At 30.9% G+C, this 14,709-nt stretch overlaps 1 protein-coding gene across 2 annotated transcripts in view; it reads right to left on the bottom strand.

Moving 5' to 3' along the window:
- Positions 1-312: 312 nt before the first annotated feature.
- The window catches only part of LOC133176924 (copine-8-like), a 31,705-nt gene continuing 17,308 nt past the window's right edge, over positions 313-14,709 (bottom strand). The window contains exons 9-20 of one of the 2 annotated variants that reach the window (XM_061311984.1): positions 13,818-13,922; positions 12,283-12,324; positions 12,090-12,162; positions 11,865-11,918; positions 11,648-11,709; positions 11,399-11,551; positions 10,465-10,537; positions 10,092-10,219; positions 3,294-3,396; positions 2,703-2,760; positions 2,228-2,301; positions 313-2,026 (exon numbers count right to left, since the gene is read on the bottom strand). In XM_061311984.1, coding sequence (XP_061167968.1) covers positions 1,691-2,026; positions 2,228-2,301; positions 2,703-2,760; positions 3,294-3,396; positions 10,092-10,219; positions 10,465-10,537; positions 11,399-11,551; positions 11,648-11,709; positions 11,865-11,918; positions 12,090-12,162; positions 12,283-12,324; positions 13,818-13,922 — 1,261 coding nt within the window. In that variant the 3' untranslated portion in view covers positions 313-1,690. The remainder of the gene's footprint in view (positions 2,027-2,227; positions 2,302-2,702; positions 2,761-3,293; positions 3,397-10,091; positions 10,220-10,464; positions 10,538-11,398; positions 11,552-11,647; positions 11,710-11,864; positions 11,919-12,089; positions 12,163-12,282; positions 12,325-13,817; positions 13,923-14,709) is intronic. The other variant, XM_061311985.1, reaches the window with a different exon arrangement.

The following is a 14,709-nucleotide window of genomic DNA, read 5'->3' as shown; positions in this document are numbered from 1 at the left end:
GCTGTTTTTTGTATCAAGTTGTCACTATGTCAGCCCTCAGCAGAACCTGCTCTGACTGTATCAGTTTTTATGTCGACTTCTATTCTGTAGTTGACAATGCAAAGTATGTCTAATAGACTTCACCCATCTACTCGTATTTGGTGAATGAAATTGTAATCAAGAGAGTTCTATATCTAAATCTTATTAAAAAGAACTCAACTCCATTTGCAATTCTTATTAATAAAAAAACTAATTAGTTTTGTATGTTTAATGATAAATCATGTAATAAAATTATTAAAATACTAATTTTTAAAATTACCTACCAGTACATGAATTTACACAAAAATCATATCTTTACGACTTAATAATATTGATTTTAAACTTAAAAAATTACATGTACTGGTATAAAAGCGAAGTTTAAAGAAGCATAGTGAATTTTTATACATCTACACAAACATAAAATTTTAACCAAAAAAAAAACTTTAAAAACTTAATTTACACTTTAATTACCATTTGTTTCAATGTCATAGTTCTGTTTTAAAACAATGCCAGCATTTATACTTTACCTTAACTAAGGCAAGCTGTTTACAATATTTAGTATTAATGCAAGTCAGATATTGGTGTTTATATTACCAATGAAACTACTTGCAACAATGCTATAGTTAGCAAAATTGTCACTAAATTTTCTTCTTTGCATAAAAAAATGAATAAATTGCACACAAAAAAATGTATAAACACCTCTTAGTTACCTTGGTAATACCACTGATTATGCTCAAATATTTTGACTAGGCAACATCTCAGTTTGAAACAAAAATGTAAACTTCAGATAACGTCACAAATATAAGTAATAACACAAAATAACAAACAAAAGTATCGGCATATTCTGAAGTATGGGAAAGAGTTTAAAGTTCATGAAACTTAAATATCATTTTGATATGAAATGACAACACAAAAATCAAATTAAGCTACAACAATACAGTCCTTGCTATGACCCTGATTACAATATGGGTTACATTATATAAACAATGCTGCAAATAAAAACACAAGTTACATGTAGATGCACACATGCACTGTATTTATATGCCTTAATAAATGCAGATTCTTTTACAAGTAAAACATGAAAAATAAATATAAAGTATGTAAATATTATCTCACTATACATGGGTTGATCAAGACGGTCTCAGACTAACTTCATAAAACAAAATATTATTAAAATTTTGCAATTCAACAAGAATATGTACATAATACCAGGGATACATGTATATTCTTATTAAAAGTGAGCTAGCATCCTCACCATATTATCTTCAGATCTTCAGCTTTGTTATCTTAAACCGATATAACCAATATTCATGATAAGAACTGTAAATCTAAGAAATCTAATAAATTTTAAATATTGAGAATATTTTGCACACACTTTAATAGTGAAGTCTCAAGGAAGAACAATTTTGATTTGTTAAAAACATAACTTGTTATATCTGACTAGTTCATAATGCATTTTAAAATAAGGAGGATGAAAATCACTAAAATTAGAATTCATTACAAGCACGATCGCTGAATTCTTTCTCTTTATTATATATTGAAAACATGCATTTTTGTGAGGTTCAGATGGGCTTCAGCCTTAGAATTTTTAAAATTGACTATTTCTCCTTATTCAAATAAATCCTTGATTCAATGAAAACAAAGCAGAAGCATTAATCAGAAGAAACTAATTTCACCAGGGTCCCTGTTGGGGGTAAGGACAAGAGCCACCTGAAGCTGGGGGAGGGGCAGAGGGGCCCCCAGGAGGGGCCTTAGCCCATGATGGCATGGGTCCCTGATTCTGTGTTGGAGGAGGGGGAGGGGGGTTTTGCCCTTGGTTTTGCTGAGGAGGATTTTGTCCGGGAAGAACAATGTCAGTTCTTGGTGGCTTAGGAGTGATCTTGTTGGCTTGCATGTATTGCACCACTTGTCCTGGTATTTCTGCCAGTACCTCCTTGGCAAGAGCTGCTTGAGATATCTGAGTATTTCCTCCAGACTGTCCTCCAAGGAAGTCTCGGAAAGGAACAAACTAAGACATAAAGAAAGATTTAAAAATATTATGTGAACATCTTTAACAAGAATTTAACTGTGTTCAAAAATTTTTGCAGGATTTCAAAATGAATTACTACTTTGATTCACATACAGTTTTTAAACATTTCAGTCTTAATGCTTTCTTTAAGAATTCAGAATTACTAGGAATAATTCAAATAAACATTTTCCCCTATCATACCTGCACTATGTCTCGCACAGCATACTTTCCATTTGAACACAGTCTCTGGTCATCTGCATCAAGCACATTCATTGCTGAAAAATTTCAGAACATAAGTGAATTCTAAAATTTATGCAGGTGTTGCTATATATCCTATGCACTTTGCATTCATTTAGCCTAACATGATTGGTAGAATTGAACAGAAACTTGGATTAGTCATAATTAAAAGTCTTTGTTTCACTTTCAAATGTTCATAAATTACTTTTTTCAAAAGGTATCACTATCAGCATTTGTTACATCTATATGCTTTTACACATCAAGAATAATAATCAATGCACTTCCTTCCTTAATTATGTCATACTAAAAAATTGTTCAAGAAACTGAACTTCATTCTAATCTAGCTAATTTGTTAGTGATTTCACTTCTATAAAATAACTCATTACATGTGTATATAAAAATATCTTTTGAACTTCCTAAAAATTAAATACATGTCTACCTGAAAAATCAGCATTTCCTACACCTACAATAATTATGGAAAGGGGCAAATGAGATGCCTGTGGAAAAAAATTGAAATGTGCATGTTAAACAAAATTTACCATAAAGAAAAGCAAATAGTTACACTGATATTCAGTTTTGAAATAAAACTTTTTTTCCCTTTAATTGGGTTAACTTGCACTACATATAACAAAAAGTACAATTTACTCAACCTTCACATTAAAAATTTCAACAAATGATGTTTAATATTGTAGTGACTGGTGAAATACCTTAAATTTTCTAGAAATGCACCTAAAGCATATTTTATCTCAGTAAATAAATATAGCTGTATACTTTTCATAGATCATCGGAAAATATAAAATCTTTGTATAGTTATTGGAATTACAATACAATTTGTCTACAAACTTCTCTAACAACCCATGTATCTTAAAATAACTCATAGTGTCACAAGAAAAATATTTTTTAAAATCTTGAATGCAAACTGCATCTCATATCTGTTACAATTAGAAATGAACAGTAGAACTTTCAAATTTACATGTACATTTTATGTCCAATTTTCAAATTAGTCTGTATAAAGAAACTTTAAACTTACAGTGACTATAGCATCAATAGTGTTCCGCATGTCCGTGATTTCTCCATCTGTCAGAATCAGCAGGACAAAGTAATTAGAGCCATCTCTTACAGAGGCTGCGAACCTGTCACAAATAAAACACACATGTATTTAACCAGTAATGACAATACAACACAGCAAAATTTAAGTCCAAATCCCAAATTCTACATAAGTAATGAAGTTGTTGATATTGTGATGTAACCCATCTTATTGATTTGCACAAAGAGATAATGTACAGAATTGAAGTTGTTCAGATTGTCTTGTGTTAAAAATCCTTGCTTTCAACTGTCTTCTTGTAGCTTTTACTTGAAAACTGTTTAATATTTACAAAGCTTGTTATGTTTTAGTTTTTGCTGTTGTTGTTGTAATTATAATTAAAAATAATAAAAATAATAATTAATATATAAACAGTGCATGTTTTGGAGGGTAACCATTAAAATTGATACCCCAAGAGAAAAGCTAATGTCAACTGATGCATCAACAGCAATTGACATTAGTTTTCCGAGGGTGTCAGTTTCAACAGTTACCCTCAAAAACATGTTTATTTATCTTATTTACATACTACTAACACATCCCATACAAAAAAGGTACATATAGGCATGCCTTTTTTGTGCCAATTCAGTACTTAAAGTGTGCCTACTAATATAGGTACAGAAAAGGCATACCTATTCTGTGCCAATAATGAACTTAATTTTTTTCCAATGTACCTAAAATGTACCTACTTTGGACTTTGTCATTTTTCAGTGTGCCTGAAATGTACCTACATTGAACTTTGTCATTTTTCAGTGTGCCTGAAATGTACCTATATTGGACATAAATATTTTCCAGTGTACCTAAAATGTACCTACATTGGACTTAGTCATTTTCTAGTGTTCCTGAAATGTACCTACATTGGACTTTGTCATTTTGCAATGTGCCTGATTAGTACCTATAAAAGACTTAGTCATTTCACAGTATTTTAGTCTACTTACCCATACCAAAAATATTAACATTTCCATATATCTTTTCTTTAAATTTTGTACCTTGAGGATGAGTAAACTTTTAGAATTTACAACTTTTTTACCTAAAATTGACAGCCATATTTGAATTTAACTAAAACTTAATTCAGGAACTTTGTCATATTTCAATGTAACTTCTAAACTAAATTGGACTGTCACATTTATTGCTTCTGTGTAACTTAAAACTGATTTTTTCAACATATGCACCTATTTGTGATAATATTTAAATACAATCATGTTTTTCAATCATAGAAAAATGAAAACTCAAACAAGTGAATCAATAATTAACTAGAACTGTCCAATAGGGACAAATACCCCCCGTTGGGTTTTTCAGAGAAAGTACCAAATCACTAATGTTTTCTAGATGTGAGAGGTGTTCACAATTTCCTTAAACATTTCCAGTGAAAATTTAATTACTCATTATATTTTTTATATGTCCGTCTTAAGACGGGACGTATTATGTTATAGCGTTCATGTCCCTCCGTCCGTCTGTTAGCTTTTTCATGTCCGACTCATAACTTTAATACTATTAGGCCTAGAATTATCAAACTTTTTCAGCTGATACATCTAGGGTAGAAGGTGTGTCACACATTAAAACCAGGTCGTTCTGACCTTTAATAAAGACGCTATGGCTAAATATGGAAAAATCATAACTAGAAAACCATTAGACTTAGAATAAAAAAAACTATGTCTTTTAACTTTTAAATTACACAATCCCAAAAGATATCGGAGTATTGCAGTAAATTTATTAAAAAAGTGTTAAATCAAGAAAATACTAGTCTTATTTTTTTCATTATGTTCTTTACAGCAATCTGTAACAAGAAAAATTCCACCTCTCCCATGGGTGTAATGATCAGGCACTGGTCAAGGAAAATTTTGATAGCAGAAAATTGCATGTCAAATTAGAGATAAATTAATGAGTTTAGTGTGAGGTGATAACTGGTAGAGCATCTCTGATCAAGCAGGTGTTATCTACATCTCTTGGGAAATGGGCAAAAGGAATCAGTCTCTTAATTAATTGCTTGTGTTGTATTGAATTGTTCTTGTTGGCTAGTCTTACTTTCAAGATAAATTTGATGTAATTAAAACTAATTTGATATTGTTTATAATAATTAAAACTTATATGATATTGTATAATATAATTTAAACTAATTATTTATTGTACATTTTTTATTTGAATTTTTATATCTTTACAACAAATTGCAGACTGCCTTGTCTCACTAAGATGTCATTCGACCAATTGAATCTAAACTGTTTATGATAATTTAACAATATTTGATGGGCGTATAATGCTGTGGTGGGGCACTTTATTTTAATGAATGAAACTAAGGTGCAGCCTAATAAAACATCAACACTAATAATTACAGTGTTTTTTATTACATTGAAAAAATAGTTTGCAACTATCTGTCATCTTTGTGAGACATGACACTCTGCAAATTGATTGTTGAAAAAAAAAAAATATCATAATTAATTATACAAAATCAAATTGATTTTAATACCTTTATATCAAACTCATTTTAAAAATAAAAGGCTGGTTTTAGTAACTATGTATTTTGACAGACATAAATAACAATTAAGAGACTTAGACAACAGAGATCTTTATTTCTTTCTGCCCAATTCCCCGGAGATACAGATAAGACCTGCCTGATCAGAGATGCCCTAACAGCTTCCCACACTGAACTCATTAATTAATCTTTAACTGGATGCATGTCCACTCATTACTCCCAAGGGACAAATGGATTTACACTATCTGCTGTGTAATGTAAAAACTGTTTTTAATACTTTGTGGGGTTTTTTTTAGTTCTAATGAGTAGTTTTAAGCTGTAGTTCACATTTTTGTGCAGATGTTCTAGATTCTATGTCTCAAACCTTAGACATGAACTCGAAATGACTAAGTCAATAAAAATTTTTTAAAAACACCTGTAAAATGCAGAAAAATTATCAAATAATGTTGAAAATACCAGGTGCACATCTTCATATGGTAAATAATAAGTGTACAAATTTTCATACAAATCTATGCAATAGTTTCTGGGAACAGATCCAGACAAAACCACATAATAAAAATGAAAAAAACACCTGTAAAATGCAGAAAAATTATTCAATCATAATGAAAATACCAGGTGCACACCTTCATATGGCGAATAATAAGTGTACAAATTTTCAGACAAATCCTTCCAACAGTTTCCAAGAAATGGTCAGGACAAAATCTCGTCTACAGACAGACGGACAGACGGACAGACAGACGGACAGACAGACGGACATGATGATTCCAATATACCCCCCCTAAACTTCGTTTGCGGGGGGTATAATAATAATTAAAATTATACTTTTATAGTAATACAATTATATCATGACATTTAGGATGTGTGATTTGTGTGTGTGTGTGTGTGTGGGGGGGGGGGGGGGTAGTAATAAAAGCCACTTTTTATCCACCACTTCTTTTTTTTTAAATTATTATTCAACAATTTGTTCTTTTAATTATTAATTATATTATACTTAAGATTTCAGTTCATTAATGCAAGCATAATGTGTACTGTGTTGGGGGAAGAAAAAAAAGGAGGGGGGGGGGGGGTAATTTTGTTACAATCAAATGCCAAAAATATATATATAATTATCAATTCAATTCAATTTAATTTTTTTAATGGCAAATAAAGATCCATTTTTGTTCTTTAAACCCCCCCCCCCCCCCCTCTACCCTACAGGGTTCTTGGTAATTTTGTTTTACATGTTATGAGACAAAGGGGGAGGGGGGGTCTTATAAACACAGTATAATTATAAATACCAATATTTTGACCATCTGAATTGCCCAGTTTGACAGAAAAAAGTGTATTAAAATCATTAATACCTTGTATTACAGTCTATTAAATGATATCCAAATTAGGGCATCTCTCTCTCTCTCTCTCTCTCTCTGGTGAAATACAGAAATGTTAGGGATGTTTAAATTTACTTATATATAGAGTGAGAATTTATATCCAGTAGTCCAACGATATTTTAAAATAGACTTCGTTTTTCTTTGTATGCAAAACGATGTTGATTTCCACAGTGTTCTTCAGTGACACAGGTGTTTGTATTAGGTGACTTTTACAGCTTACACTGCAGAAATTTTGGCTCGTGTATCACGTGCAGTTCTTCACAAGGGGCTGATTTGAAGTCTACAGCTCAATCATAATAGGTAAATAAACAAAAGAAAAAATAATAAAAATGAAATAAAAACAGATATTTTTGAAATTTGTTTTAAACTATAACTGATAGTAAAGTAGTAGCAGTAAAGAATAGTGTCATATTTACAAATCAGGCTTGAAATTTAATATAAATAATAGCCTTCAAAATGTTCAAATGACGTGTGCTTATTGTTTAATTTACCATACACATACTATGTAAACATGATGTGTATATTTTACAGGGTTCATGTAGTGACACTTCATTTCGATGTTTGGGAATATAGAGTGCCAGTTACATTAAGATTTTAGCTGAGGTCTAGTACATAAAGAATTTGTTGTAAATCAATAAATTTAATCAATTTCACACGTAATTTAAAAAAAAAAGAAGTTATGTGAAATCAGAATGGCGACCCCGATTATAACACAAAATGACCTCCAAAATGGCGGTCCTGATTATTTGCCCAATTAGGGACGCTATACTTCAAGGAATTCAAACTAATCGGCTTTTTAATGAAGTTGACGCCATTAAACAGTTGTTAAATATGCATTGTTATAATTTTTTATTGTTTACACGAACTATTTCATGAATAATTTAACAAACGTTTTTAAAATCACGTGACTCCTGCGAAGTCTACGATTGGGTGCTAGTCACTGCGCCCCAAAACCAGAACGCCCCATGCATGAGCGCCCCAAACATTTTTACCGGCGCCCAAGTACAAATATGAGCGCCCCAAATTTAAATCACGAGCGCCCCAAACTTAATTCACAAGCGCCCCAAATAAGCATTTCGAGCGCCCCAAGGCTTATTAACTAGTAAAGAAATAAATTATTGGCTTTTGTTACATTTCGATGTTATAAAAAAATATTGATATGAACAATTCACGAGCGCCCCAAATTATATATATCATATAATTAGAACCGAGATACAAAATGTGAAAACGTGCTAGATAGTACTTCATGAATTTCGGAACCATATATAGGTTCGTACTGGAACAAGTTTTTAACAATAAAATAATAAAGCAACACGTATTGAACGCTGTTGAATTATTTATAAAAATGGACTTACCACTTTCTTGCAATGAAGACGCTTCATCTCTCAAACGATCCAAAAGAAATGAACAGTCAGTCGACAATTTTTTTTCATCAGAATGTGGTAAAAATAATTATGAGATTATAATTGAGCGGGCTCCTTTATGTGGGATAAAGACGGTGCTCAGACTTTGAAACTATCGTTTTTAATTACACAAATAATTAAAAAGTTAATAATTTAAAAGAATATTACACAAGTGTTCTCTGAAGAAGGAAGATCAAACAAAAGAATATTTTGTACAGTTGTATGCAACTAAACATGTCAATTTCAACATAGATTCAAATGAAATATTAAAAAAAAATAAAATATAACCAATGAAGTACTTATGTATAAAATTATCACATAATGAGCACCTGTGTACCTGTGTTAGATCGGACGATATTATTCGGGGCGCTCGAAATGCTAATTTGGGGCGCTCGTGAAGTAAGTTTGGGGCGCTCGTGATTTAAATTTGGGGCGCTCATATTTGTATTTCGGCGCCGGTAAAAATGTTTGGGGCGCTCATGCATGGGGCGTTCTGGTTTTGGGGCGAAATGACAGTAACCCCTACGATTAGTCAGCGACAGCGCGGACATACTAAAGACCTGACCTACAAAAGACCTGACTGACCTGACCAACAAAAAAAATCTCCAATAATCAATATTCTGAGTTTTTATATCAATTTTTTCATGATAATTTCTTAATCATAAGGTGCAATTCAATTGAATAGAGGTTTATTCAATCGTTTTTACCAAATATTTAGTCTTTATCCATTCATTTCATGAAAATTTAATGACCTGACCAAATTTGAAATGACCTGACCAAATGATAATCATTCATAATTGTTGTCTTTTTGAAAATATTTGATACATTTTTAACATATATTCTCTATTACAGTGATTGATAGTTTAGATAAAATGTTTTTAGAAACATTTATACCAAATATTAAGTCATTTATCCATTCATTTCATGAAAATTTAATGACCTGACCAAAATTGAAATGACCTGACCATGCAAATGATAATCATTCATAATTGTTATCCTTTTAAAAATATTTGATACATTTTTAACATATGTTCTCTATCATAATGATTGATAGTTTAGATAAAATGTTTTTAGAAACATTTATACCAAATATTTAGTTATTTATCCATTCATTTCATGAAAATTTAATGACCTGACCAAATTTGAAATGACCTGACCAAATAATAATCATTCATAATTGTTATCTTTTTAAAAATGTTGATACATTTTTCAAATTTGTTCTCTATTAAAATGATTCATACACTAGTAATACCCCCACTTTGATGTGAATATATGCTCTCATGAATCCCACCATATGGCATACCTAAACAAAGAGTGTGTTAAAATTTCAAGTTTCCGCCTTGATTAATTGCTGAAAAAACTGTGTCCGACTCGAAAATTTGTGACAGACAGACACAGATGGACGGACAGAAAGACATACAAGGGTAAAACAGTATACCCCCCTCTCCTTCGGAGTCGGTTTATAATTATTACATTTATAGAATGAAACATGAAAATAATATCTTACTTTGATACATGATTGATAACTGGAGAAAAGTTGGTAGGTCCATAGAGCTGGACTCGTCTTATTGCATTCTGGTAAGCATCTAATATACCTGCTATACCCTGCACATATGGATTGGCTGGATTGAAATTCTGAGGAGAAAAAATGAAAAAGCTATTACATGTATTTTAAAACATAGTGGTCCTGACAGTGGGTAATTCAAAAGATGGCAAATATCTTCTCATGAAGGTCAAACAGACAGACAGAAAAATACAAAATTCCAGGTCAAAAAACAAAGAAATTGGAAGAATTAGTCTTTTACTGGTTGGCATGAACTGGTTATTAGCATGAACACCATAGAGTTTAAGTCAAATATGATAATAAAAACAAAACACACCACAGGAAATTCATGTGAAACTGTTCCATCTGGTAACTTAGCACCAAATCCTAATACAGGAAACAGTTTATCACTGCAATGAAGACAAAGACATCATCACATAAGGTAATTAGTCAATAGATATTTGTTATTTTATGTTCACAACAATGACATACTTTATAATAACACCTACAAAACCAGGTAGATACATAGGAACATGAATAATTATACATTTAGGACATCAGTTTCTCTTATAATTTTTTTTCTTTGAAGGGATCGAGGTACATGTACATGTATATGAACTTGACGTACTGTATTAACATACATGTATACAGTATGATTATTTCTACATGTTCATATTGTATAATTGTTTTTTTTTCTGCAGGGTGCTATTTTCTGTGAAATTCTGTGGTCAAGTCTTCAACACAAAAAATGAAATCACAAAAAAATGTGAATTGCAGAATTTCCCCATGTGAGGCCCTTCAATAAATGTAGAACCTGATTTTAATGCTTTAATGTATCCTACTTACAAGACATTTGCATTTGGGATATAAATTAGGTTGTGGAGTCAGGTCAAAAAATTTCACCAAATGAAGTTTTGGTCAATTGAAGAATTGAATTGAAGAAATAAGAATATAAATGAGTGAGAACAATTTTGATGTATAAGTTTTAATTCAATTTTTTTTTTTAGCAACCTACCAACCCGATTTAGGAAAAATATTTCTGAATATACTGAAATTTAACAAATGTGTGAAACAGCTGCCAGAAACTTGAAAATAGTGTCAATAAAAAAAATGTGAAATTAGAAAAATTAAAATTGCAGAAAATACATGTACCTAGATGGGAACCAAATCACAAAAATATGCACACATAAGAAAAACCAGTTATATGGTATTTGTTTATTGATAAGACTTTACATCTGCAAAATCTGTAGTGTTAACATCACAGTCTTTACCTATCATAGTCCTGGATTATCTCCCCAACAGCTTGAATGGCTGCCACATACTGATTGGGTTGATAAGGATTGATGTAATGTAGAGAGTGAGGAGAGGCAGGATTTCCATTGGAGCCAGTAAAATCTATTGCTACTGTGAAATTCAATTGTGTCCTAAAAATAAAATTATGACTAACATTTGCAGATCCCTTTATGAATTTTTAATACAACAGTTCACATGAATACTTTCTTTTGATATTATTTACTTACCCTCCTTTTAAAAAGTCTAAAAATGATGGCTTTATTTCTTTTTTAACACTGAGCAAGTGAATCTGCAACAAAAGTGCATTAAAAATTTTAGTTCATATCTTGCTTCTTTTATTGAACTCGGGAAAAAAAAGACAAAATTCATTCTTTAATCACCTTGCCTGAAAAGATTAAATGCTTTTCAAATGATTTTTAAAATCATTGATAAGAATATGAATACCTGTCCTGAATTTTTGTAGCTTTTCTTCTTCGCTTTCTTCTTCTGATTAATTAACTAGAGAAATGGAGGTCAGATGTAAATATAACCTATTTTCAAATATAATCTAACACAAACTGACAAGCATTTTAAAATACAAGTAACATTAAAAAAATGAAGAAAAGAATACAAAAGTATGGCATGAACTGGTGAGGCAATGAATATGAAAAAGAATCAAATCTAGTTTACCTCAAAACTAAGATTTGGTTTGCCAGTTAGTTCCCTTACATTGGTGGTAAAGTCTCCTATAAAGTCATGGCTGCTGGAAAAAATAAAATCTCAGTGACTTTGAAACATTGTTCAAACAATTACACGTACCTCTTTACTTGAATATCAATTATGTCAATTAAAAACATTAAATATGTAATTAAGTCAAGGTCACCTTCCATCACTATCCCAGTCATAGCATTCAATCTTTACAGTTCTACAAAATATCAAAATGCACATTTTTGAAATGTCCTGAAAAAATTATGTTTGTTTATGTTAAAAATTTATGATGCTGTCTTTCCTTCTTGATACATGTATATTTTTACCTCCTGTCCTTTTTTTTTTTTTAATATTTCTTCACTTCCTGTCATCTTTTCTTATTAGGTCTTTCCACCTTTCTGTGGAAAGACCTATTGATATTCTTCTGTTTATTATTATTATTATTATTATTATTATTATTATTATTTTTCCACCCCCTGATGTGATTCTATGTTTCAAGATATATCGAAAAGATTTATAGTCTATAAGAATGTACTCTTTAAAAGATTTTTGTAGTTGACCCTGCGTGTATGAACTTTGACCTCTTAAGGAGTTACAACCCCTTTCGCAATAAAACCTTGTTATCGCTACTCCTTCGAAACCGTCAACCGTAGAGGTATGGAACCTTCACCAATGTCTTCGACTAATTGAGGGGGCGCTTCAATCTTTTCATTGCGAAAGTATTCGTGCACCCCTTTTATGAGTTATTGCCCCTGAAAGTCTTTGATATTTATGAGTAATGAAAAATTTTCAAAACGATAAGTCGTAGAGACATGGCACCAACTGCATAAAATTCATTGACCTTTGACCTAAAAATATATGTAAAGGTCAAAGGTCAAGGTCATTCCAAAAATGAGAAATTAAGCTCTTTTTACAGCTCTTTTGTCTTTCAATATATACTATCGGTCTTTGCATCATTAATATGTACTTTTAAATCTATCTCAAAGATTTCATTCTTGTCCCCTAAGCTTAACCCCTTTGAAAGTTATTGCCCCTTGTGCGAAAAACCTTGTTATTGCTACTTCTCCTAAACCGTAAATTGCAGAGACACAAAACCTTCACTAATGTCTTCAGGGTCATTAGACACAACTTCATTCTATTAGTGCAAAAGGATCTGCTGACCCCTTATATGAGTTATTGCCCTTTAAAGTCTTTGCGCTTACTATTAAACCTTATAACTTTAAAACTAAAAGTCGTAGAATGATGGGGTCAATTGCAATGTGACCCTTGACCTTTGACCTTGAATATTTGTTCAAGGTCAAAGGTCAAGGTCATTTCCAAATTTCTAAAATTTTAATATTTTCCATCTCTCAAGCCATCTCTGGTTTCTCCTGTATAAAAATAAACAGTAGAGAGTTAAATGTGAAGAATATATGAAATTTAAAGAAGGTGGAAAGACCTCTAATTGTTCGAGAACAATTAGTCTACTAGTTGTATATGTACCTCTGACCAATTTAATAGTATAAAATGTATTTTTATGTTATTCATGTACCCCATGTATCAATGTTTTGGTTTGGGTGAATAAATTGAACTTGAACATTTTCAGAACCTCAGATTGGTGTATTTAGACATCAACATCTAAAAAGACTAAAATCTATATCAATAATATTTTTAAAGAGGAATATATCTCTTTGATGTGTGAAACAAGAGAGTAAGAGTTGACTTAAATACCTGTCATAGTCTCCATTACAAAGTTTTGCCACTGGAATTTGAAAAGGCCGCCATGTTGGATTGAGTGTATTTTTTATAACCTCTGTCTTATGAACAGCTGTGAAACTGAAATGAATAAAAATACATGTACAGTTATTACAAACTGTAATAACCATATACAGGAAAAGGATTGTACTACTATTTGTCTTCATTTAAGGAGGGATTCTTCTCATAAGAACACTGATTTCCTATATTTAAAAATCAATGAAATTTTCACAGAATCAAGAAGAAAATATCACTAAGTGGTGGTATCAGCTGGATTAAATTTGACCGTTTTATATTAGAGGCAAGGTCAGGTCAAGGTCAGTACCTTTTCCCTGGACATTAAGAATAAAAAATACTGTTGCCAATCATGCGATGCCTACTTCTATTTCAATAAATTAAATGTTTTTCTTTTTGCATAAAGAGATATTACCATTTTGGGTCTATAAGATGATATTACCAAATTGACATAAATAATTTAACTAAAATGGATATTGGCTAATCCGAATTTTCACTACTTTTCTTAAAATTTTAAGATATTTTCGTTATTTTTATATGCTTCCTATATTTAAATTTTTCTTATTTTCAAATATGGTAAAGTTGTCAAATAAAGATACAAAATGATATAAAAACAAAAAGTTTTGACCGTTTACTAAGAGATAAAAAATATTTTTACGAATTTTTGGCTCAAATCTGAACTTAGATTGGAAGATTTTAAAAGCTAACATAACTGTAGTTTCTTTGAAAAATCATACCTTTTTGATATATTTTAAAACTTTAGTCCCTTATCATTAATTCAACTTACATTTAAAAATTTTCTCCAAGTCTTTGATTGTGTAGAATTATAACTAAATTCATTGTTCTATAATTA

This window comes from Saccostrea echinata, unplaced genomic scaffold, assembly GCF_033153115.1.
Source record: "Saccostrea echinata isolate AGI-Se365-2 ecotype Australia unplaced genomic scaffold, CSIRO_AGI_Sech_v1 ptg000084l, whole genome shotgun sequence".
Taxonomy (NCBI): domain Eukaryota; kingdom Metazoa; phylum Mollusca; class Bivalvia; order Ostreida; family Ostreidae; genus Saccostrea; species Saccostrea echinata.
Note: the sequence above shows the minus strand (reverse complement) of the source record. Positions and strands in the feature narration are given on the sequence as shown.